General features: G+C 45.6%; 1 protein-coding gene across 1 annotated transcript in view; it reads left to right on the top strand.

Moving 5' to 3' along the window:
- The window catches only part of LOC137552971 (fructose-1,6-bisphosphatase isozyme 2), a 59,793-nt gene extending 38,550 nt beyond the window's left edge, over positions 1–21,243 (top strand). Inside the window, exons 6-7 of the mRNA XM_068271424.1 lie at positions 2,813–2,932; positions 20,926–21,243. Coding sequence (XP_068127525.1) covers positions 2,813–2,932; positions 20,926–21,114 — 309 coding nt within the window. The 3' untranslated portion in view covers positions 21,115–21,243. The remainder of the gene's footprint in view (positions 1–2,812; positions 2,933–20,925) is intronic.
- The last annotated feature ends 2,763 nt before the right edge of the window (positions 21,244–24,006 follow it).

Here is a 24,006-nt window from a genome sequence, read left to right as displayed (position 1 = left end):
CAGTGTCAGAGGTGCAAAAAGGGGATGGGTAACAGTTTAATAATTACTACTATTCAAAGCATCTATAGAAGTAAATATTTCCAGCGCAGGCCCAATAAAGAGCGAATACTGCGGTTGAGGGAGGGTCCCTCAGGGCCCCTTTGGTCCAAGGGCCCCGATGCGGTCGTAACCTCTGCACCCGCTATTGCTACACCACTGGTTGTGAGTGATGTGCAAACCTTGCACATCTCTTGATTTGTGATCGAATGTGTATTGAAAGAATATGTGCAGGAGGCGTGTCAAATATTTCAGCAAAAAAGGCCTTATATATACTCATTACTAAAGCCTGGAGCACATGCTAGCTCAAACTTGGCTGAGATGGTTGATAACCTGATAATCTGAGAGGCTGAAAATCTAGTATTTGCACTGCGGACCCCGATCCCAGTCGGCTGAGCACTGGCCAAGGGCATTGTTCTCTCCAATCACCCCGCTTGTTCTGTAACACTGTTGACCCTCCTCTCATAGCAACAAAATGCATTACTAACCTGGTGGCTAGTGACGCATCTGTACAGCAGGAGACATTTAGTCTCGATCTCCTATGGGCAACATGCCTCGTAAGTGCATACAAGGCTTTAGTGTTTGAGGACCCCTAAACCCTTCCCACCCACAGCAGGTCAGCTCCACACTGTCAGTCTTTTTTATGATGTCAGACAGTAGATTGATCAGAAAATGAGGTTTGTTCATAAAAGGTCTGCCAAAATATACACTTGTAATTTTTCTTTGATTCTATGGGCAATACATAATGAGGGTTTATGTATAATGTGCACCTTGCTTGTATTATTATGCTCTTCCTATCGCGTGTAATATAAGCACGCTATTCTGATTACTGTAGTTTAGTGAATATACCCCAATAAACCAGTTTTCCATTGCTCAACTAATCGCATGCTGAACAGCATATGAATTGTGTAGCTGAAAAAACTGTAGAAAAGTCCTGGGAATGGGGAAACCCCTACCAGGAGTTTCTGTGTAGTCAGGGAGGGAACCCAGGCTCCCTGCCAAATGCGTGTCTGGCTCATGTTGCAAAATGACGGTAATACAACTACTATAAAATGTATTTGCCTATGCAAAAAGGAAAATGAAAGCTTGACTCTGCAAAAAAAAAATAAAAAAAAAATCTGCAGTTCATTTGAATGGGATACAGTGGAAAAGAGCAAAAATATTTACTTTCCTTCTGTTTACGTTAGTTTCCTCCAGGCAATCCGGTTTCTTCTCACATTGCAAAAAAAAAAATATGAGGCAGCACCCTTGGCCCACTGTTTCTGCAGGCATGTTCAGGGTTTCCAGAGCTCCGTGATTCAATTTTCTGCCTTCATTTGAGATTTTTCAAATTGTGGCAAGATATATTACAATAACAATAATATTTATATAGCGCTTTTCTCCCTGGGGACTCAAAGCGCTGTGACCCTGCATTATGCAGTCTCAAAGGCTAGGGAAAAGAGGTGAGGTTTTTTTAGCCTTTTTTTAAAGCTGTCCAGAGAAGGAGCCTCTCGTACTGATTGTGGAAGTGAGTTCCATAGAGTAGGGGCTGCATAGGAGAAGGCCCGAGCACCAAATGTTAAGTGTATCCTGGGAATAACCAGATTCATCTTGTTGGCAGATCGGAGGGTGTGGGGAGGGGTTGGAATTGGAATCGGCATTGTCCTGTTATGTGTGAAAACACAAAGGTGTTCGATTTTTAAATCACAGAAATCCAAGAAGTGTGCTCCCAGCCTAATAAGTTACATGGCTTCCCCCATATAGGCCCTAAACTGCAGTAGCGACATCAGACTTTGGCCATAACAGGGATATCAGATTATTAAGTCAGACAGAGGAGCCCGGCGGCAAGTGAACATCATTTGGAGCCTAGCAGGTGAGTTTATTTTCAATGTGTAATATAATACTGCAGTGGAGAGGGGAGCACTGAGGTGAGGGGGGGGGGCGCCCAAGGAGAGTGAGGGAGGAGTCAGGCCCCCCTCCTCATAGCTGAGTAAAAATGTGCCCACGGCTCCCTCCTCCCTATCAGCACCCTGGGCAGACACCCGCCTTGTCTGCCCATAAAAAACGGGGCTGGCTGTACACACAATCGATACTAAGCCCAGACTGCCCAAAACAAATGTCTTGGCCAAAGTTTATCCAGTGTGTGTATATCAGGCTTTAAGGCAAAACTTAACTAATGTGAGTCAGAAGGAGTGTCAGATGCAGGCAATGCCATTTCTAGTATTTGTTTCAAGAAAGATGGCAGCTCCTATGAAACAGAGAAAGCAGATTCTGCAGCTCTGCCCAGCTAGGCAAGATGACCAGGTGCATTGGTAAAATAATGTTGTTCTGGACTGCGGAACAACATGGCAGAAATGACAAAGTTTTTGGTTCAGGTTTGTTCTAAATTGGGTTATAATTGATAATGAAATTTGATAATGCATTGTTGATCCAGAACCTATAATAAGGCATTAAATAGTAACTAACTGTAAGTATACTGTAAGAATACTATTAATCTCTTAGGCATGGTGTCTATTTTAATTAAGACAGTGATCATACTTTGTTTTTAAAAAAAAATTAAAACATTAGTTGTGTTCTACGCAAGTCGACTAAAGGAACACATCAGAATTGATGTGTATTGTGTATTGCATTTATTAGGCTCATGCAGCTACTACACAAGAGGGTAGAACAATAACTTGTGAGCCTCATAGTCCCAGCTGCTTATGTAGTATGATTACTGTAGATTATCTGTCAATAGAAACAGCAAACAGCCTGGTGTACTAATGAGGCTGCATAATTCTCTTTCTGTGTTGTGCAGGATGGCAGCGCTCCATACAGCTCCAGATATGTTGGCTCCATGGTTGCAGATGTTCACAGGACTCTCGTGTATGGAGGGATCTTCATGTATCCTGCTAATGAGAAGAGTCCTAAGGGAAAGGTAACACACAAACTTTAGCTTTCACAACAAAGTATTTGTGCTTTGTAAGTAACCGCTGGGCAGCTCCTAATACTGGCCATGCTTTTCTGCACAAGGTACACTGCAGGCATTACCAATGCCTCACACTATAGGCCTAATAAGTTAAATGGCTTATCCCATATCGGCCCTAAACTGCAGTAGAGACATTAGACATTGGCCTCGATTCATAAAGCATTACCTCATGCGGTAATGCTGAAAACAGCAGACTTTCCCGACCACTTAGCAAAGTGTCAATTCATAAAGGCTGTTACTGCATGAGAAGCTGACATTACCGACCAGGGAGATAAATTACCGACTTGGCTGTAGTTACTGCCAACACATGTCAGTAAATTGTCAGCAAATGTCAATTCATAAAGCCTGCAACAAGCGGTAAGCCTGGTGGTAGTTACCGACACCTCTAGTGAGGCGTTAACAAGTTACCGACAGCTCTGATGAATGCAAAGTGCAGAGAGCCGAAGTCTGTCTGAGTCATCAGTGGAGAGAGCCAGAGAGCCGTCTGTGTGAGTCATTTGAGCAGGCAGGGAAAGACTGTGTGACTCATCTGTCTGAGTCATCAGTGGAGAGAGCCAGAGAGCCTTCTGTGTGAGTCATTTCTGCAGGGCAAAGAGAGAATCGAGACACTGCTCTACTCTACCGCTTAATGGGCTGCGGTAATTTACCGACCTCCAAGGGCAGCTGGGGAAATCTTTATGAATCAGCACACAGACCGGGAAAATACCGAGTGCAATATTTTCCCGACAAGATTTTTTTATCACACTGCTTTTTATGAATCGAGGCCATTGACCACAACAGAGACATCAGATTATGAACTGCAGCAATGTAGCTACAAGGCAATGGGTCTGAGGGCTTTCCAGGGTCAAAAGAACAGCCATGGTGGGTAAGAGGTATAAGCTAGGTGAGGGGGCAATGATAATGATAACACTATTCAAAACACAAATGAAGGTGATCATTAATACTGAAGCACTGATGAAGATCTAATTAAGCAGATGAGAGGCCCTCACGTCCAGGGGCCCAGGTGTGGTTGCAACCTTTGCATTCCCTTAAGGTGGCCACACATTAGAAGATTATGGGCAGATTCGACCAAGAGACAAATTTATCTCTAATCGAATCTGATTTAGAGATAAATTTGTCTCTTGGTGGAATCTGCCCATACACTACAGGCCGATTCTCGTCCAATTTCAGCATGAAATCATCAGGGAATCGGCTGAGCCCGCCGCGTCCACCTGGCCGCTGCCCCCCCCCCCTTTCAATGTATAAATGCATGTAAAGTGTGCATTTATACATTACCTGTCCTGTAGCCGCTTACGCACGGTGTCCGTCCATCTCGCCGCATAACAGCCGCATACACGCTAGCGGCGCATAGCATCTGACGTCAGACACTATGCGCCGCCGGCGTGTACGCGGAACCCGGAGATGGACGGAGACCGCGTGGAGGCTGACACCGGACAGGTAATGTATAAATGCACACACTACATACATTTATACATTGCGGCGGCAGCGGCGGGTTTTTCGTCATCTCGGTGCTTGTTCACAAATCGGCTGCTGTACTGTCGCACACCCGACCAACAAACTTCGGCCCAACATCTTGCAGCATGCGCGCTCGACCGTGCGACCAATTTCTGTCCCGAAATTGGTCGCTTTGTCGGTCGGGCATGCACTTGGCAGCACCAATTTTCATCCAATTCGATTATAATAATCGAATTGGATGGTCGATTGGTTGGTTGGTCGGCTAATGTATGGCTACCTTTGTTAGACCACTGTTGAGCTCTTCTTAGGAACAGAGGAGCTAAAGATGCATGCATGATACTTTTTGCCAAAGGGGATAGGGACTCAATCCCTCACGTGACCACAGAGCTCTGAACAAATACACTGCTCTGTTATGTGGAGAGGAAGAGAGCAACACTTCTGTTGGGGAGGAGGGATGTTGTGAGGCACATAATAGAGAGGTAAGGGGAGAAACAATGGAGATCTAACACAACAAATCATTAACTGATCTTGGCGGGAAACTTGTACACATACTTTGACCAAGAACAGTCTAGCATGTGTATGAAGCTTAAATAGGACATGCAGAGTGAATCTTAAAACCCAGCAGCCTGCAAGTAAAACAAAGTTATATTTACCCGAGAAGCCTTGTCCCGCGATGCCGTCCCGAAGTCCCTGCATCGCCCGACTTCCGGCACCTGGCCCCGCCTCCTCTCTCCGCAGAGAAAAACACCACGCTATTTGCTGTAGTAAGTAGATTGGAGTTTTTCTTCAGGGAGAGAGAGGAGGCGGGGCCAGGTGTTAAAAGTCGGATGATGCAGGGACTTTAGGACGGCATCGCGGGACAAGGCTTCTCGGGTAAATATAAATTTGTTTTACTTGCAGGCTGACGGATTTTAGGATTTACTCTGGAGGTCCTCTTTAAAGTGGACCTGAACTCAGAAGTCCTCTCTGCTCTAAAAGATACACAACAGCATAATAACCTTTGAGCAAAAAAACATGTATTTGTTACAGCTGATACAAATCCTAAAATAAATTTGCAGTTTCTACTTCCTGATTCATGGAAGCAGACATATTGTTTACAGCTTGTGCTTTCAAATAGGCTTATCAGCCTTATCTGCCATAGGCAGTCATGTGACACAGGGGACGGATCAAATTACAGCTTGTGATTAGACACAAATGAGGGGAAATTAGACAGGCTAAACTCTCTGAATACATTCAGGGTGCATTTCTCTATGATTTCCTTCTATACTGAGCAAGAGTTCAGGTCCACTTTAACCTAGAGACACCAGGGAGGGGAATGGGCTGCACACCCACTACACTGCAGAAAATGACAACTCTGGGAGTCAAGTCATGCAGAACAGGGCAGGATGCAAACTTAGCAGCATTAGCCCACCTGTCTTAAGCAGCCCATACACTCAGCCGATTTTCTGGCCGACCGATCGATCCCGATCGATCGATCGATCAATCGATTGCAAATCGGTTGGCCAATCGACCGATCGACGGCCGATTTCGATCGATTTCGATGGATTTCCATCGAACTAGCAGGGTGGAAAATTTAGGTCGATCTGATGAGATTGCTTATCAGTTTGCATTGGCCTTAATGGAAATCTGATGGCAAAAAAATGCCATCAGATCGAATTTCAATAGATTTCAAACTGAAATCTATTGGAATTCTATCCTGGTAAAAAATGTTCTAAAAACGCATCAGATAGATCATCAGATGCATTTCTTATCTATCTGCTGCCAATCTGACGAGTGTATGGGCACCTTAACTCATCTTTTAGTTGGACTTCAAAGCCCACATCCTGGAATCTTCTGGTCACCCCTCCCACTCATTATCTAACAGGAAGAAGGCCCCCTTTCCTCTAAAACGTCTGGAAAGAATAATATGAAGCGCTTCACTAGGAAAAGAGATTTGGTCAAATTGTTAGGTGGTGACTCTGAGGAAAGAGAGGGCTTTAAAAATACCCCATTATATACACAGATGCAAATACTATGTTGGCATATATTTGCATGAACAGACTGCCTACAGAAGAGATAAACCCTATATATTAAAAACCCTCTGTCCCTGCCTCATCCTCCTGTTCCTGTGTCCATATGTTTAAGCTGCTGCGCACGTGTAGCCGTTGGAAGAGGAAGGGCCAGAGGGGCGGCCGTTGGTGCGCGTGGCGGGGTGTGCGGCCGTGCACGTGGTGGAGATGCGCGGCATGGAACGCGGCCGTGCAGGGTAGGGTCGTATCACAGCCGTAGCACCCATTATTTAATGGGCGGGCTAAATAGCTAGTTTGTAAATAAAACACTAATCACAAACAATGTGCTAAATGTATTCATGCGGTACATTTTATATGCATACACATAGTCCCTTGCGTACAAGCAGTCGCGTTACAAGCTTCTAATATACACAATGTTTTCCTCATGTACAAAATATACTGTACTGTTTGCTACACATTTTTTTTATTATTGTGTTACAGTATTGTATTAACAGTGATAAGTTGATTACACGGCATTAAAAACTACAAAAAACATTTCTAATACTGCATGTCCAGATTTAGAGTTAATAATAATACATAATTTATGCACACGTTCCAACTGGTCTTTCAGAATGCTCTGGGAGGAGAATTCTACATAATAAACAGCCTAAGCTGAACTTCACGGGGACAGAGGACCAATATTCAGTAATATATAGTTAGGTTGCAATTCCAGCCAGGGCACTATCTGCATAGAGTTTGTATGTTTTCCCTGTGTCAGTCCCAAAAACATAGAGATAAGTTAATTGGCTTTCCCCTAAAATTGGCCCTACAACAATGTACATATGTCTATGGTAGGGATTAGATTGTGAGCTCCTCTGAGGGACAGTCACATGAATCTGTACTCTTTAATGCGCTGCGTAAGATGTCGGTGCTAAAATACTAAATAATAATAATAATAATTATATATACAGTAGCTATAGGAAGTGTTTGTGATGTGGAGACCAGGATAATTAACGTAAAAGAGAGTATCCTAATTCTACTATATTCTACTGATTCAAGTTCCTCTTTAATGTCTTGTATATTTCTCAAGTGTGCTGCATTTTTTTTGTCTGCTCTACTTTGCCCTTGTGAAAAAGGTTTTTATTTTCCACATTTGCATTGCCTGGCTGTGTTAAATCCCAAATACTAATGCCACTTTCTGTGTGTTGTCACAAAACTTTGTGGGTTTCTCAATATCCAGTGTGTCAGAAAAGCTTTGCAGTAAATGAGTCAGGGACACTGGGTGTGATTGTTCAATAGTAGTAAAAATATCCTCCCTAAAACAGCTGACAACAACTGATAACCACAGGACAGGACAGGAGGTGCTGACTGGTGTATTCAGCACTAGTGAGCTAGTGTGGGAAAAGTGGCAGATCGCATTCTCTCTTATAATGGTGGCCAAACTACACATCTGCGGACTTGTATAATTTTTTTCATGCACCACTAAAATTATCTGTGCAACAACACTCTTAAGCCACGTACCTACATCGCGATATTTCTTGCAACCAGTGACTATGTGCAACGCGCGATTGTCTCTGCGATTTCAGAACATGGTGATACGTGTGAGCATTTAAATGAACACCGTTTTGCAATGCGTATTGGTTTCGACCGTCACGGCGGAGCAAATCTTTAAGAATCTCGACGACTCCCGCACAAAGTGCCCCAATTGATTGAACTCTCGTTCACCCTGTCATGTGCCGTTGTGTGACTTGATGTGTTCCCGCGGGTAGGAAAATGGATTGGGAAACACTTGTTCATCAGGTCACGTCATTGTGGATTCCCCGATCCATCTTCTGGTGAGTACGCGCCTTAAGGCCACATTCACAGTGGTGCAGTGTGGTTTAGCAGCAGCTTTGTAATGCTGCTTACTGCAATGCGCCACCTATGCGATGTTCACAGTGCAGTGGGAGCGTTGCAGTATAACGCTAAACGTGCACGTTAACAGTAAAAGCGAAGCATACCTTTTATTGAATGTTTGCTTCAGTGCACCCAGCGCAATACGCAAACGCAAGTATAACTGCACAGCCGCTTGCTTGGCATTCTTTCCATCACAGGGAACACAATGCAACAACCACTGTGAACGTGTCCTAAGGAAAATGAGGGCAGCCTCATACCCCTCTTGATTCATGTTTAGCTACCAGGCTGTTATGCTTAAAGAGGAATTGTCGTGAAAATCTTAAAATTTAAAACACATATAAATAAGTTTGTTTCTTCCTGAGTAAAATGAGCCATACATTACTTTTCTCCTATGTTGCTGTTACTTACAGTAAGTAGTAGAAATCTGACATTACCGACAGGTTGATGACGAAACCGGTAGGGCGGAGCCTAGAGAGACGCGCCGAATAGGGAACTAAGAGCACACGCAGCCGAGACCGGAACGATTCCTGGAGGCAACGGTGACTATGTTATGGGCTTTTTTCAAGAGATTTTCATGTACGCATATAGATTTTAAGCGAGAAGCTTCCTATTAAATTGGTTTTACACATAAGGTTTTTATCTTTGTGAGGTGCACATGTACTGATACAAGATACGACGTTGAGAGACATGCAAGCATAAAGAGTCCATCTGGTGAGCGGGGACCCGAAAGGGGGGTGTGTGAAACCTTTCCCCTGGTGGAAGTGATTGCTGGCACTGGTGGTGCATATAGTGTGCGGTGTCTGGGAACACATTGGTGTCAAGCAATATAGAGGCATCCTGCACTATGATGTGTCTCTTCTTATGTTTTTATATTTAAAGGTGTAAACACGTCTTGAAGGTTTTTTGTGCTGAAGGATACATTATAATCTTTGGACAGAGAGCGTCAATTAATGAATCCCATTTAGAAGATAAGCACTTATTAATGGAAAGAAAATAAGCAGCACTAGCTGCTTCCACAGTCCGTGACAGCTCCCCAAGCCGCTTGCTGACGCTTAACATGTCCTCTGAAGCTTGTTGTGCTGAAATCTTTCCAAACATTGGAGTGTTCTGTTTCAGCCCAGTTACATTTCTTGGAAAAAAAGTTTGACTGTTTATCTTGCTTTTTCTGATGACAGAGTCCTTTCCATCACTGCACAACCTTATCACTGAATCTTCCTGTTTATTTGGAGCTTTGTCAGTCCAGGTGAGATGTAAGAGAATTTGCACATAGCTAGCTAAACTGTTAAAAAAAGAACACTATACTAACCCCCCCCCCCCCCACCCCCCCTTTCAAATTCAGCAATAAGTAAAGTTTAATACACATCTTAAAGGATACCACAATTGACATGTGACATGTTGAGATAGACATGTGTATGTACAGTGCCTAGCACACAAATACCTATGCTGTGTTCCTTTTTTTCTTTCTGTGCCTGAAAGAGTTAAATATCAGGTATGTAAGTGGCTGACTCAGTCCTGACTCAGACAGGAAGTGACTACAGTGTGACCCTCCCTGATAAGAAATTCCACCTATAAAATACTTTCCTAGCAGAAAATGGCTTCTGAGAGCAAGAAAATGATAAAAAGAGGAATTTCTTATCAGTGAGGGTCACACTGTAGTCACTTCCTGTCTGAGTCAGGACTGAGTCAGCCACTTACATACCTGATATTTAACTCTTTCAGAGAGAGAAAGAAAAAAAAGGAACACAGCATAGTTATTTGTGTGCTAGGCACTGTACATACACATGTCTATCTCATTATGTCACATTTCAGTTGTGGTATCCTTTAAGGTGGCCATACACTGGCCCGATTCACCGCCATTTCGACAGCAGATTCGATCACTGGGATCGAATCTGCTGCCAATCGTTCGCGCTACACGCCGAATTTCGATCCTTTTCGTCCGATCCCGTCGATCGCTCCGTGCGGAAAATTAGCGTCGATCGACCGCGGGTAGGGAGCGCGTCGCTAGCGGCGTTCGAGTACCCGACGACCGACGCAATAGAGCCGCATACATTACCTGCTCCGCCGGCACGTCTACGCCCGGTCACCGCTGCTCCGTGTCCGCGCTGGTCTCCGGCATGCTTCAGTTCCTCCGGCCCAGCAGGAAGTTTAAACAGTAGAGGACGCTCTACTGTTTAAACTTCCTGCCGGGCAGGAAGAAGTAAAGCATGCCGGGGCCGGAGACCAGAGCGGACACGGAGCAGCGGTGACCTGGGGACTGGAGTCGCGCCGGCGAAGCAGGTAATGTATGTGGGCATGCGGGCGGGGGGAGCGGCAGCAGCACCACCACCACCACAACAGGTGGTGAACGGTTTCAGGCTGAAATCGGTTCACAATCTGTTTGCAGTAAAGGTAGCCATACGATCCCTCTCTGATCAGATTCGATCAGATAGGGATCTGTCAGTTGGTCGAATCTGATGGCAAATCGACCAGTGTATGGCTACCTTTAGACTATTATTGGGCGAGGTGGTTGGTCGCAGTCAGCTCTTTTGAGTGCCAGATCATCTTGTCCGAGCAGTGCTCGGCGAGCACCATCTTGTATTACACCCCTATCCTTTGTCCACCTTTTTTTTTAGACATTGTGCTTTCTGTACAGCTGATGACCCTGCTTGTGGGAATAAGGATCTGCTTCCTTGGATTTTCCAGCCAATCACAAGTGAATTTTTAGATCACAAGGCGTATATTCTCTTTACTCTGTACACTAAAGATCATGCCAACAAACCTGGGACAAAGTCACCAAGCGCACAAGGCACGGATGCATTACAATATACAGTGCAGGTTGTGTATTTAGCCTTGTACACATGCTAAATGGTTCTTAATCAAGGGAACTGGTCAGGGCCATTTCTTCCAAGAATCTAACATTTAGACAACTGCCCCCCGACACCTCTTGATGCGCTAGCAAGAGATACGGTCTGCTGGATCATCTTATCTGAGTACATTGTTTTCCTCCTTATGCTTCACACTCCATGCCGCGCTGTGTAATTGGCCTACCTCCCCCTCCATAGCAACAGAATGCACCACTAATCTCTAGGCTAGTGACACTTCTGTACAGAACTTGGCTACAAACTGTTGCCCAAGGGAATGATTCCAGATCCATGCGGGCAACAGAAATTGTGTGTGTATGTTCCTTTTCTAGTCCACAGCTACTCTCAGCAGCTTTCACATATAGATACTAGACTGTAATGCTTACAACCCGATAAGAAGTTTTAAATAGAAAAAGATAATAATAGGCAGCAATTGCTGCTCTCACAGACCACGACAGCTTCCCAAGCCGCTTGCTGACGCTTAACATGTCCTCTGAAGTTTGTTCTGCTGAGATCATTCCAAACATTGTAGTGTTCTGTTTCAGAATGGTCTAATTTCTTGTGAAAATACTGTAAGTATACAGCGCAGGTGCCTAGAGCCAGTGGATAAGTATACAGCGCATGTGCTTTCAGCGCGTGGGTAACTGTACTACATGCGGTTACAGCATGTGGGCAATTTTACTGTGAATGTACTTACAAGGGTTGGGTAAGTATACAGCTCATGTGCTTACAAGGGTTGGGTAAGTATACAACTTGTGCTTACAATGGTTGGTTGGGTAAGTATACAGCGCATGTGCTTACAAGGGTTGGGTAAGTATACAGCTCATGTGCTTACAAGGGTTGGGTAAGTATACAGCTCATGTGCTTACAAGGGTTGGGTAAGTATACAACTTGTGTTTACAAGGGTTGGGTAAGTATACAGCGCATGTGCTTACAAGGGTTGGGTAAGTATACAGCGCATGTACTTACAAGGGATGGATAAGTACACAATGCATGTGCTTACAGTGAGTGGATAAGTGTACAGCACACGTGGTTACAGCACATTGATAAGTGTGTAGCACGTCTGCTTACAACGCATGCATAAGTGCTGAGTGTATGCGCTTATAGTGGATAGATAAGTGTACTGCAAATATTGTTACATCAAACGCTCCGTATCTGATTCAAATGCAATCAGATAGTAATCAATTCCTACCATACAAAGTTTGTTCAATTTTAATAGATTTGAGCAGAAATCTAGGTAGTGCAGACTGAACCACAAGCATTGCATTTTACAATGCAACATAAGGCTACAGAGCCACTGATCCCCCACTGTTCCTTACAGTGACATTTTACAACATGTCTGATCAGACTTACATTTGATAAAGGGGCCAAAATTTATGGAAAGTGAATTGATGGCATATGTTGGAGGAGCAATAGATGGTACAGCAGATCAATGTAATTAAATGGACTGTGAATTGATCAGAAAAAATGAATACATCTATGGGCAGGTTTAGGAATACAGAGGCATTATACAATAAAATGTATGAAATATATTTGTATGACATGTCTCAGGCTTTTCAGTGACCATTTTGCACACAGACAGTGTGGGGAGGTGGCATCATGTGATTTGCACAGCAGGGAGTGGCTGCTACTGGAAAAGGTTTTCAGATCTGAAGAAACCTTGTACTCCTGCTAGAGGGTTCTCAGACAAGGTGGCCAGTCGGGGCCGCCTCTGCCAAGGATCTTGTGCATATTTAGTGTGCATCTGCCCCCAACCTCCCTCAGGGCTCAGTGCATTGTTCTCCCACTTGCTGCACCCGCTATGTTGTGCACCTCCGCTGAAATGCTACACCTTCAGGACTCCTTGGAATGCTTTGGAAGAACTCACATCCCTGAGTGCTTCCAAACATGGGGTTAGGCATACTGTGCAAACTGATACTCCCTGACCCCCTTAGCTAGGATAATCCAAGCTTATCTGCTGCACTCTGACTAAGGTAGCCATACACTGGTCGATTTACCATCAGATTCGACCAACAGATAAATCCCTCTTTGATCGAAGCTGATCAGAGAGGGATCGTATGGCTGCCTTTACTGCAAACAGATTGTGAATCGATTTCAGCATGAAACCGATCACAATCTGTGGTGGTGCTGAGGACTCACGCTGGCCGGATCAGGTAATGTATTGCCGCTGTATTGCGTCGGTCATCGGGCATTCGAACGCCATTATCGATGCACTCCCGACCTGCCGGCGATGGAGAAAAATCTTCTACACGGACAGCTCGACAGGGATCGACAGGAACGATTGATTTCAGATGGAAATCGATTGTTCTGTTAGCGTTTGCGCAACAATTTCACAGCAGAATCGATCACAGTGATCGAACCTGCTGTATATCGGCGGGAAAATCGTTAGGTGTATGGGCCCCTTTACCCTAACTCACTTTTCTGCACTTACAGTGATGTGCAGACTGTGTCCAAAGCATTGACATTGTATGATGGCAATTTACTTCAGCTAACTTTGGGTGCTGGTTTACTGGTGATTAATGCAGAGACCTACTTCTTGGCTCTTTGTCAAGCACCACATACTCTGCTATGAAGAGGGCGATGAGCAGACGAGATCCCACTGTGGGGGAATTACAGCGGGAAAATACAATGCCAGTTACTGAGGATTTTCCACCTCAATGCAAACACTTTCATTCCAGCACAGGAGATTTGGGCGCAGCTGGCGCCACCATAGGCCGTAGTAGGAACTATGGCTATAGCAGGCACAGGGAGTAACTTCAGCGCCGTCAGAAGACGCAGTTGCTGGAAGCCGAATTATTTCATTCCCCACCATCCATGGCGGAGTGTAGGGGAAATAGTATTTAACGTCTTCACCGTGATGTTGCGCTCAGTCCTCACTCTCTCGTTAGGCTGCTGACTATACACAGAGACAAGTCCCAGTCACGATACAATGTTCACACAATAGCCGCGCCAGTTATCCGTGTTTTCTCTTGCAATCCAAAGCCCTTAAAAATAAGAACACAACGGCCAAATCCTTCTCATAGTGAGTATTGCCTCATCAGTGACACCCTTGTGCATAAACACACACTGCGTGAGGTAGTAAATGGCTATCACCGGGATTGACTGGGGATCACACACCCCCCTTGCTTTCCCTGCTCACCAGAGAAATTCTTGGCAGTATTGCATATCATAAAACATCCGGATTGTAAAACCTGTAAAACAACAGGGAAACACTGCCACTATCTGAGATCCCAGATAGTGGCAGTGTTTCCCTGTTGTCTTACAGGTTTTACAATCCGGATGTTTTCTGATATGCAATACTGCCAAGAATTTCTCTGGTGAGCAGGGAAAGCAAGGGGGGTGTGTGATCCCCAGTCAATCCCGGTGATAGTCATTTACTCCCTCACGTAGTGAGTATTTAACGTCACTGGGAACTTGTGTAGGAGCAGGATCAGCCGTACAGGCTGTATCCTGCACCCAAGTGTCCCGGCAGCTGGGAACTTGTGTAGGAGCAGGATCAGCCATACCGGCTGTATCCTGCGCCCAAGTCTCCTGGCAGCTGGGAACTTGTGTAGGAGCAGGATCAGCCATACCGGCTGTATCCTGCGCCCAAGTCTCCCGACAGCTGGGAACTTGTGTAGGAGCAGGATCAGCCATACAGGCTGTATCCTGCGCCCAAGTCTCCCGGCAGCTGGGAACTTGTGTAGGAGCAGGATCAGCCATACCGGCTGTATCCTGCGCCCAAGTCTCCCGACAGCTGGGAACTTGTGTAGGAGCAGGATCAGCCATACCGGCTGTATCCTGCGCCCAAGTCTCCCGGCAGCTGGGAACTTGTGTAGGAGCAGGATCAGCCATACAGGCTGTATCCTGTGCCCAAGTCTCCCGGCAGCTGGGAACTTGTGTAGGAGCAGGATCAGCCATACCGGCTGTATCCTGCGCCCAAGTCTCCCGACAGCTGGGAACTTGTGTAGGAGCAGGATCAGCCATACCGGCTGTATCCTGCGCCCAAGTCTCCCGGCAGCTGGGAACTTGTGTAGGAGCAGGATCAGCCATACAGGCTGTATCCTGCGCCCAAGTCTCCCGACAGCTGGGAACTTGTGTAGGAGCAGGATCAGCCATACCGGCTGTATCCTGCGCCCAAGTCTCCCGGCAGCGATTCCTCTCGTACGCCCTCAGTGGATTCCTGAAGCGCAGACTGCTGTTATTGGGGGATATTTTTACACACGGTGTACAGCTGCATAAACACAGTCCAATGTTATCATCTGATATGACTGCTGTGATTCTTTTGGGTAATGGCTTACTAACGGGAGCTATTACATAATTTCAACCCCCTCCTTGTCCATTAGCCCTGACTTTAATCCTTTGCCTAACACTAAGCTAACATTTGCCAGAAGCCTAAACTTCACCCTTGAGATGATCTCTAACCGATTGTTAACCCTCACCCAAGTCATTGCTTTCCTTTAATTGATAACTGATACGCAATCTAAACCCTAATGCTTAAGCCTAACCCACCTCCAATCTTCCAATCTTAACCTTTACTAACCCTGAAAATACTGCTTCAGGTGCTGTCACGGAAGAGCCGCGAGACCAGAAGACGCAATCGGTTTCCTGAACTGATTGTCGTTGCGTTGCCAGATCAAGATTTCATGTCTAGGGGGGGTTTTCTATTGGAAATCTAGCTTTCATAGCTGCTATAGGAAGTCTTTTCATGAAGCCTGTTGTCTGTGAATGTCCCAAGGTTTGTTTAATTAGCAAGGAACATAGGATTTCCTGTCACAGGAAGATTACAGCTAAGTGTGAGCCTGCCATGTGGAAACAATATCATTTGGTGAGCCCCCAGCAAAGTGAACTCCCTCACAGCAAGGGCTCAGACGCACCGGAGCCAGCTTAGAAATACATGGAGTTTATGATTTTTAGCCGGTTTAAGGAAAACCGTTCAAATGAGAGGTATGAAAGTTCTCTCATTCTGCTGGCCCGGATCTGGTAAATATTTTAATATTAAATTGAGGCCGCTGACCTACCCAGAACCCGAGGTATTCCGCTATTTCGTAGCTGGGCATGCAAAAGCACCCAAGTTTGATGTCATTTGAACCGTCATATTCTGAGGAATATGAATCTGTGACTGTTATGTGTGTGCGGGAAGCGTAAGCCGAGATATGGAAAATGTCATATTTGGTGGGCACCAGAGACCCACCCAGGAGGTTAACCGCACCCTGTCCAGCCCCTGGGCTAAACCTGAGACTACACCCAAAATTATGGTTTATTCAAAAGTGTTTGCCAGGACCTCTTCCTTCATTCCTCCAATTCCATCTTTTCTGAGCCTGCCGCTGCTATGAGGAAGAGTACTGGCCATCTTGTCTGCTCCTGAACTGAAACAAAGAACTGCACGTGTTTTCCCAGAAAGGACATATTTCCGCATGAACTTAAGTATTTTCTTCCCTTTTTATTTTTTTTTATACTGCGCTACGATTGTCTCTATTATTGTTGATTTTAATGATTTTCTGTATATATTAATTATTTATATTGCATTAATTATAAACAACTAAAAAGTTTGTTCAGCTACACCTGCTATCAGCCACACAGAAAAAATTCTAGCTTCTGAAGATCGCTACTGAGAATTGTTGTTAGTTAGAACAGGGTGTGTTTTAACTGTTTATGAATAATCCACCTTGGTGCTCAGATACAGCTGACCTATTCTAGGTAGCAGTTGCCGGTGCTCTTTTTCTGCAGGTCCACCACTCCTGCCACACATATACTCCACCAATGTAGAAAAAGGCACTCCACAGGCTTCAAACTTGCGTTTAACATGTAGTGTGTCTTGCTCAATAAACGACAAACGCAAGTTTGGAGCCTGTGGAGTGCCTTTTTCTACATTGGTGGTGTGTTTTAACTGTTTTCCTGCAGGTCTTAGAGTCAGTCAGTGGGCTTCTCTGTCCTAGTGAAACAGAGATGGTGGCAGTTATACCCTGAAATAGTGTGTAAATTGTATTACCGTAACTCACAGGCTCCCTTCTAGTCCGTCTTCTGCCAACATTCCAGCGGTTTCTGCGCTTCGATTGCGACCACAGATTGCATGGTCTGTGTGCTGAAACCGATTGAAAGGCATTGTGCGGTCTGGCCACTAGGGGGCTTGTGACTGGTGCATTTTGCTAGGTACCGGTAAATGATCCTGTCCTAAAGTTCTTTGGACCTATAAACCATGTTTCATGTCAAGCTGTTGTCGGTCCTAAAGGTTATTTTTGTGGTTTTGTTTTTTTTTCTTAGTAAAGGGCAAGTGCAGGGAAGTGAAGCTACACATATAAATGTATACCATACATATCTACGTATATGTGTAGGGCTGGGACAAGGTAATCTTTCACCCTAGGCAGAAATGCCAAACTGCCCTCTCCCATAAAATGTATGGCCTCATTATCCCACCAGTAAGAAGGGCAGCTATCCCCCTTCCCAAAGCAATTGCTGCTAACATCCCATCCCGCCCATATCAAGTGTGACCATCATAATCTTTCCCACCCCTGTAGCAAGTGTGGCCACCAGTATAACCTCCCCCCACAGCAAGAGTGCCCGGTGTAACTCCCACACTTCCCTGGCTACCTCCTAACAAGTGCAGTGTCAACCTCGTAACAAGTGCGGGCTCTCCCTCCTCGTATGCAGAGCAGTGCATTGTATTGTACTTGCTCCCTCCAATGCTGCCTGTTAGTCAACTATCCTCTTCATAGCAAGCAAGCAGTAAGCAACCACTGAATATTCACAAAACATGCTCAGGTGCTGCACAGAGGTATTACTACAGCAGGTAGCTTCTGACCACTATGAATGAGGAGCTGAGACCAGACCAATGTGGCTCTGGAATAGGTAGAATGGACTGGTCCACTGCACTACTCTGCAAATTCGGAAGGGGGTGGAAAGACAGCAGCTACGGGGAGAATGAGGGAGTGGAGTGCTGAATGGAGGCTGTTTATTGGAGGGGGAGATGTGAACCTCTTATGGGCACTACACCCCAAGTTTGGAGTATGTGTGAAAACTGAAAAGTTGTGAGTGCATATGTTTTCATCCTCTCAACTAAGAAACCCCTAAATAATAAGATCTGGCTGGTGCCAATCCCTCAAAATCCCATGCTAACTCCAGTTTGTAGTGAGAAAAATAAAGACCAACATGGGCGGCAAATGCTTTTGCAAGATTCCTTATCCTCATACTCACTAGATTACTGTTGCAGTGTTGAGCGATAAACAAATAGTGTGCACTGTTCAATTGAGAGGATAGGAGCGACAATGGGCAGGCAAGTCAGTAAGAGCGGTGCAGCGGTACAGAAGAAAGGGGACAATCCATTCATCCATGATTTCTCATTTAGCAATTTGTCATGGTGGATCACTAAAGGGTGTTGTGGGGCAACTGAATACACCTCAGATTCGCGGCCAAGGCAGCACAATTCAATTGTCTCAGCTGAGTATGATCGTATAATCAAGCGAGGGAACATGGCTATACTATACACAAGATAAGAATATTGGAAATGTGACCCAATAGCAAGTCCAGAAGTACCAGCTGTGTTTCTGATAAATGATGCTTTGAAAATACCTTTATTCAGCACTTGCTTTATTTCTGTTCAAGCAAGAAACGAAGAAGGTAGTTGCACTGCTGATTCCTTTTGACAATGCTACTTCCCTGGCTCTTGAACTGATCATCTTTTAGTGTAGTTATTTTTTTTTAAGTCATTGGCCCATCACAAGCAGGGGTGTAACTAGCAGGCCTGCAGGGAAGGGAGGGGGGGGGGTGGCAGGCAGAGGAGTGGGAGGGCCCCAACCCCTAACCATTCCTTTCCCTGATACTCCAGATCAGGTGTTTTTGTGGCTACACATGTTATGGCTTTGGGTGTGAAGATCCTGTTGGCCACACTTGTTTTATGGCCCTTGTATGATAACCCCCCATGTTGTGAGGGTCACCAAGGGAGGCAAGGGAGGCCTTAAGAACATTAAAGGGCCCCATCAAAATGTTGCTGGGGGCCCCATGATTTTAGTTAAGCCCCTGATCACAAATATGCAGGCCTAGTGTTGACTTTCCTGGTGGTTCCAGGTGCTCAGAAATGAACAATGGCAACAGCTACATGACAAACATGCAGCTGGTATTTTATAATAGGGAATAAAAATGTCTGACTTTGCTTCCCACCTCACAGGATTACTGTAAAACCCACTGCTAGCTACTTGCTGCTGGGCTGATCCTCTCCCTGTAATCTAGTCATTGTCCTAGACCGAGCATACAGATCAGGTGTTCTGACTCCACTGACTGCATACCTGTGTCCCATATGTGACTCAAACTATCGAAGCTAGAAACAGGACAGCCTGGTAATTAGATTATTAAAAAGCAAATAAATGGCAACTTCTAATTCCGCTCACATCAGATTTATTTTAATTCTAGCATTTTAAATACGAATTACATTAAAATACTAAAATACAAATGTATATTTTTTAAAAACGTAAAAGCAAGAAGTTTTGAATCAGGATGATAGTATTTATTGGCTAACTTAAAAAATATAAGAGTGAGCTTTTGGCTATGCAGCCTTCACCAGACTGAATCCTGTATGCTGACAAGTTGTTAGAGCACACAGCTATATACATGCAACTTCAAAAGGAGAGACATGGATTTTTCTTTTTAGAAACATAATGACATGTATTTATATAAAAAAAAAAGCCGTGTATCCCCTTTTGCTGTTGCATGTATATAGCTGTGTGCTCTAACAACTGTGCCAAGGTGCCAAGCATAGTCTGGTCCCCTAGCTGTGTGTTACTCCTGTTGTTTTATTGCCCGATGAAGCGGGATTGTGCCCGTGAAACGCGTTGCCAGTTACTACTAAGAGTATGTGAATAAATTCCGTTTTTAATATATCGACAGCATCGTGTCTGTTTGGAGTGTCTGGTCCACCACCGCCTCCCGAACGATTTTAGATGATTTTAGCGTATTTTACTCTTGGCGCCTCTGTACACCTCTACATAGTAAGTTATCCCGAACACGGTAAATCCAGCGCTGGAGACTTGGGCGCAGCAGCGCAGGAGACTTGGGCGCAGCCGGCGCCACCATAGGCCGTAATAGGAACTACGGCTATCGCAGGCACAGGGAGTAACTTCAGCGCCGTCAGAAGACGGACCTGAAGTTGCTTTTAAAACAATAATTCGTATTCCAGCGATTGCTGGAAGCCGAATTATTTCATTCCCCCACTATCCATGTCGGCCTGGAGGGGGAATAGTAATTAACACGGCCCGGACTTGTGCGGCAGCAGGATCAGCCATATACTGGCTGTGTCCTGCGCCCAAGTCTCCGGCGCCGTTCTCTCTCGTACGCAGTTATCCACCCTTGGTGGAAGGGTGATACACCCTCCTTTTTATTCTATCCACAGAGAGCGACATCTTAACCCTGAGTGGGAACAGGTCTAATCTCCCCACCTGCTTCTTCAGTGGTTGCCTATGCGGTAACCCTGGTTTGTGAGTATAAATACTTACGTTACATATTATCTCCCTTCTTCCAAAACATACTTCACCATATTGGGCTCTCGGTTTTCTGTTTTTGTAATCCTCACAAGTCTAACAACTTGTCAGCATACCATTCAGTCTGGCGTAGGCTACATACCCCAAAAGCTTACTCCTTATATTATTAAGTTTAGCAATAAATGGTATCATCCTGATTCTAAACTTCTTGCTTTTAATGATGGCTAACACAATACAATACTCTGCTAAAGAAAAGTAATCCTGAATAAAGCCAGCTGAGCCATGTGATGGTGACTGTCTGATTTCTCTTGCAGCTCCGGCTTTTGTATGAGTGCAATCCGATGTCTTTCATCATCGAGCAGGCAGGGGGAATGTCAACCACTGGAACGCAGCCAGTGCTGGATGTCAAGCCAGAATCACTCCATCAGAGGGTACCACTCATCCTAGGCTCTCCAGATGATGTTCAAGAGTACCTGGAATGTGTGAAGAAACACCAGAAGTAACTGTGGTGTTTTTGTGCCTGTACACTTCATGCTGGACACGTGTCCTGGACCTGCTTTCCTTCCACAATACATTACCTTTCCATCCATGTCTTATTTTATCACTGATAAAGATGACAAGTGGAACAATCAGTCGTCTGCCGTGCATATTTGTTTGGTCTCAAGTTTTAAAGTTCTATCACAGCCCCCCAGATTGTTAGTAAAGGTGGCCATACACTGATAGAAATCTATCTGATGGTCGAATCTGTTGAAAATCTGTCAGATGCCTGTCAGGTTGAATCTGACAGGAATCTATCTGATGTGTGCCACGCGCTAGGAACAGATTTCCAATATATTTCAGAATGAAATCTATTGGTATTCTATTCAAAATCGATCTAAAGGCATTACTGCACCATTAGATTTAATGCAACTCTACAGGCCATGGAATTGCTGCTAGCAGCAGATTGACCTAGATTTTCCTTCCTGTCAGATCAAATCGATCAAAATCGGCCGCAAATTGATTGATCGATTGGCCATTCGATCATGCAGTGATTTGCGATTGATTCAAATCGATCCATCGCTGAAATCAACCAGTGTATGGGCCCCTTGAAGCTTAACCGGGAACCATACTATTGCTCGCACAATTCTTATATTCGATGCAGCTACCCCAGAGAAACTTCCTTTGGAAGATGCTCCTTTTTCAGATTTACATGCAAATTTCATGTAGTTTGGAATCGGAACAATTAAATGCACATCACACACTGCCATTTTTAACCAAAGGCAATCCAGGCCATTGCCTGAAGTGCCATTGGTCCTGGGGGGGGGGGGGGGGCACGATTCCCCCGGATTAAGCCCCCAGACAAAGCCCCCCCAAAGGGTGTTCGATCACCCACTTCTGTAGCCTGGGTGTAGCAGCAGGAAATTCAGTGTCCTGAAGAGTAGCAGCATCACCAGTCCCTGGAGAGTAGACATCACAAGGTCCGGATAGTGTAAGTTGCAGGCAGCCTCCACTGTGTCCTTTTGTGCCACCTCTGTCTTCCCTCTGCCCAGTGCCCCCTTTTGTCACCCTTTATGCATCCCTCAGTCCTCCTTTGTGCCTCCTTCAGTCCCTCTGTGTCACCTTTGCCCCCCTGTGTGCCCCGCTGTGCCGCCTTCTGTCCCCCTTTGTGCCTCCTTCTGTCTCCCTTTGTGCCTCCTTCTGTCTCCCTTTGCCTCCTTCTTCCCCCTCTTTGTGCCTCCTTCTTCCCCCTCTTTGTGCCTCCTTCTTCCCCCTCTTTGTGCATCCTTCTGTCCCCCTGCATCTCCTTGTGTCCTCGGCACATTGTTAATAATCTCCAGTGTGTCCTTGTATTTTTTTTTTGCCTGGGGTGACAAAAAGCCTAGAAACAGCCCTGATTACAAATCTGTGTAGCCCAGTTTAATGCTGCATGCAACATGGTAAAAAGAACAATTGATAGTTCTAGGAACACATTTCAAATGAAAATACATGGGCATTGCTGGGACTGTCTCTACTACAGATGAATGGCGACTAGAGTCTAGAGGTGGTCAGTGATCAGCTAATACGACCTCAATACAAAGGCATTGAGCGGGACGTATGTCTGTAATACAATGCCCAAAATATATAGTATAATCAAGCACGTAGCAAAAATGTATGCTAGTCTGGGCATTTCCTTGCACGGGGGTAACTAGACTTTATAAGGCCCCCCCCCCCCCCCCTGCAAAAATTATAGCATGGGGGCCCCCTTTGTCCTTGAAACACATGCAGGTCACAGGATTGGGAGCCGGCGAATGGCAGCAGAGAGTGTTCTGCTGTGAAGCAGCATCTGAAAGCAGGAAATAATTTCACACAGTTTTCGTGAGTGAATGGGGAGGTTTCTTTGCTAATTGGCTGCACTTGCGGTTGGGGAGAGGGAGGCGGAGGGGCCCCCAAAGCCTCTGGGCCCCCCTGTGATGGCAGGGGTCACAGGGGTGATTACTACGCCCATGTATCCTTTTTGCTAAATAATAACTTTTAATAGAAAATACAGTAAAAATATAATGTTTTGGTTAAATTGTGTAAGCACCTAAATGGTGAGTTTACTCTATGTGTGTTGCTTCAGAGCTGCCTATACAGCTGTATGGGTATGTTCACATCTCTGCATAGTAATCGACCAGTTATCCTAACATGTTATTCTACACTGTGATTTTGGATAATGTGTTCAATAACAAGCTAGTTATACAGCAATTCTTCATGCTATCTACATGTTACAGCATGTAAAGTGTGCGTTGTGTTATGACAACACACATTGTGTAAACTCAGCTTAACCACTTGCGGACCAGGCCCGTTGAATCAATGTCCTGCAGGTGGTGGTACCGTTCTGACCGGACGTTGATTCAACGACCAGCGCTAACAAACCATCCCGACGCGATCGTGCGCACCCGGAGGGGGAGATTAAGCTGTCATATGACTGCTGATCACGTGATCACTGCGATCGCCGTCGGATTGTAGTGATCCACTTTGACAGCGGCGGCGGCAGGGGGGAAAGAAGAGGATCCGCTCACCTCCCTGCCGTTCCAGCGACGATCGGCGCCCCCCTCTGCTCTGGCCGGCATCTCTGCTCCATCTGACATCAGCGCCGGGTCCCGGGTTGATGACGTCATCAAGCCGCTACCCGACCTGAGCGTCATTTGTAACGGAGATGCCGGCTGGAGAAGGGGGCTACTGCGGCTTACCGCTGGAGCCTGGAAGGTGAGTGATGGCTGCTGTGCACGGGGGACACCTGGCCACACAGAGGGGAGACAGCCCAGCCAGCCACAGACTGGATCCGGCTGCCCGACCCCCCCCCCCCCCCAAACGCGCGCACCCCCCTCCACCGCAAAATGCCCTGGTCTTTAAGGGGGGTTAGGCGGCCGGTCCCGAAGTAGTTAAAGGATACC

Source organism: Hyperolius riggenbachi, chromosome 1 (genome assembly GCF_040937935.1).
Source record: "Hyperolius riggenbachi isolate aHypRig1 chromosome 1, aHypRig1.pri, whole genome shotgun sequence".
Lineage (NCBI taxonomy): Eukaryota > Metazoa > Chordata > Amphibia > Anura > Hyperoliidae > Hyperolius > Hyperolius riggenbachi.
Note: the sequence above shows the minus strand (reverse complement) of the source record. Positions and strands in the feature narration are given on the sequence as shown.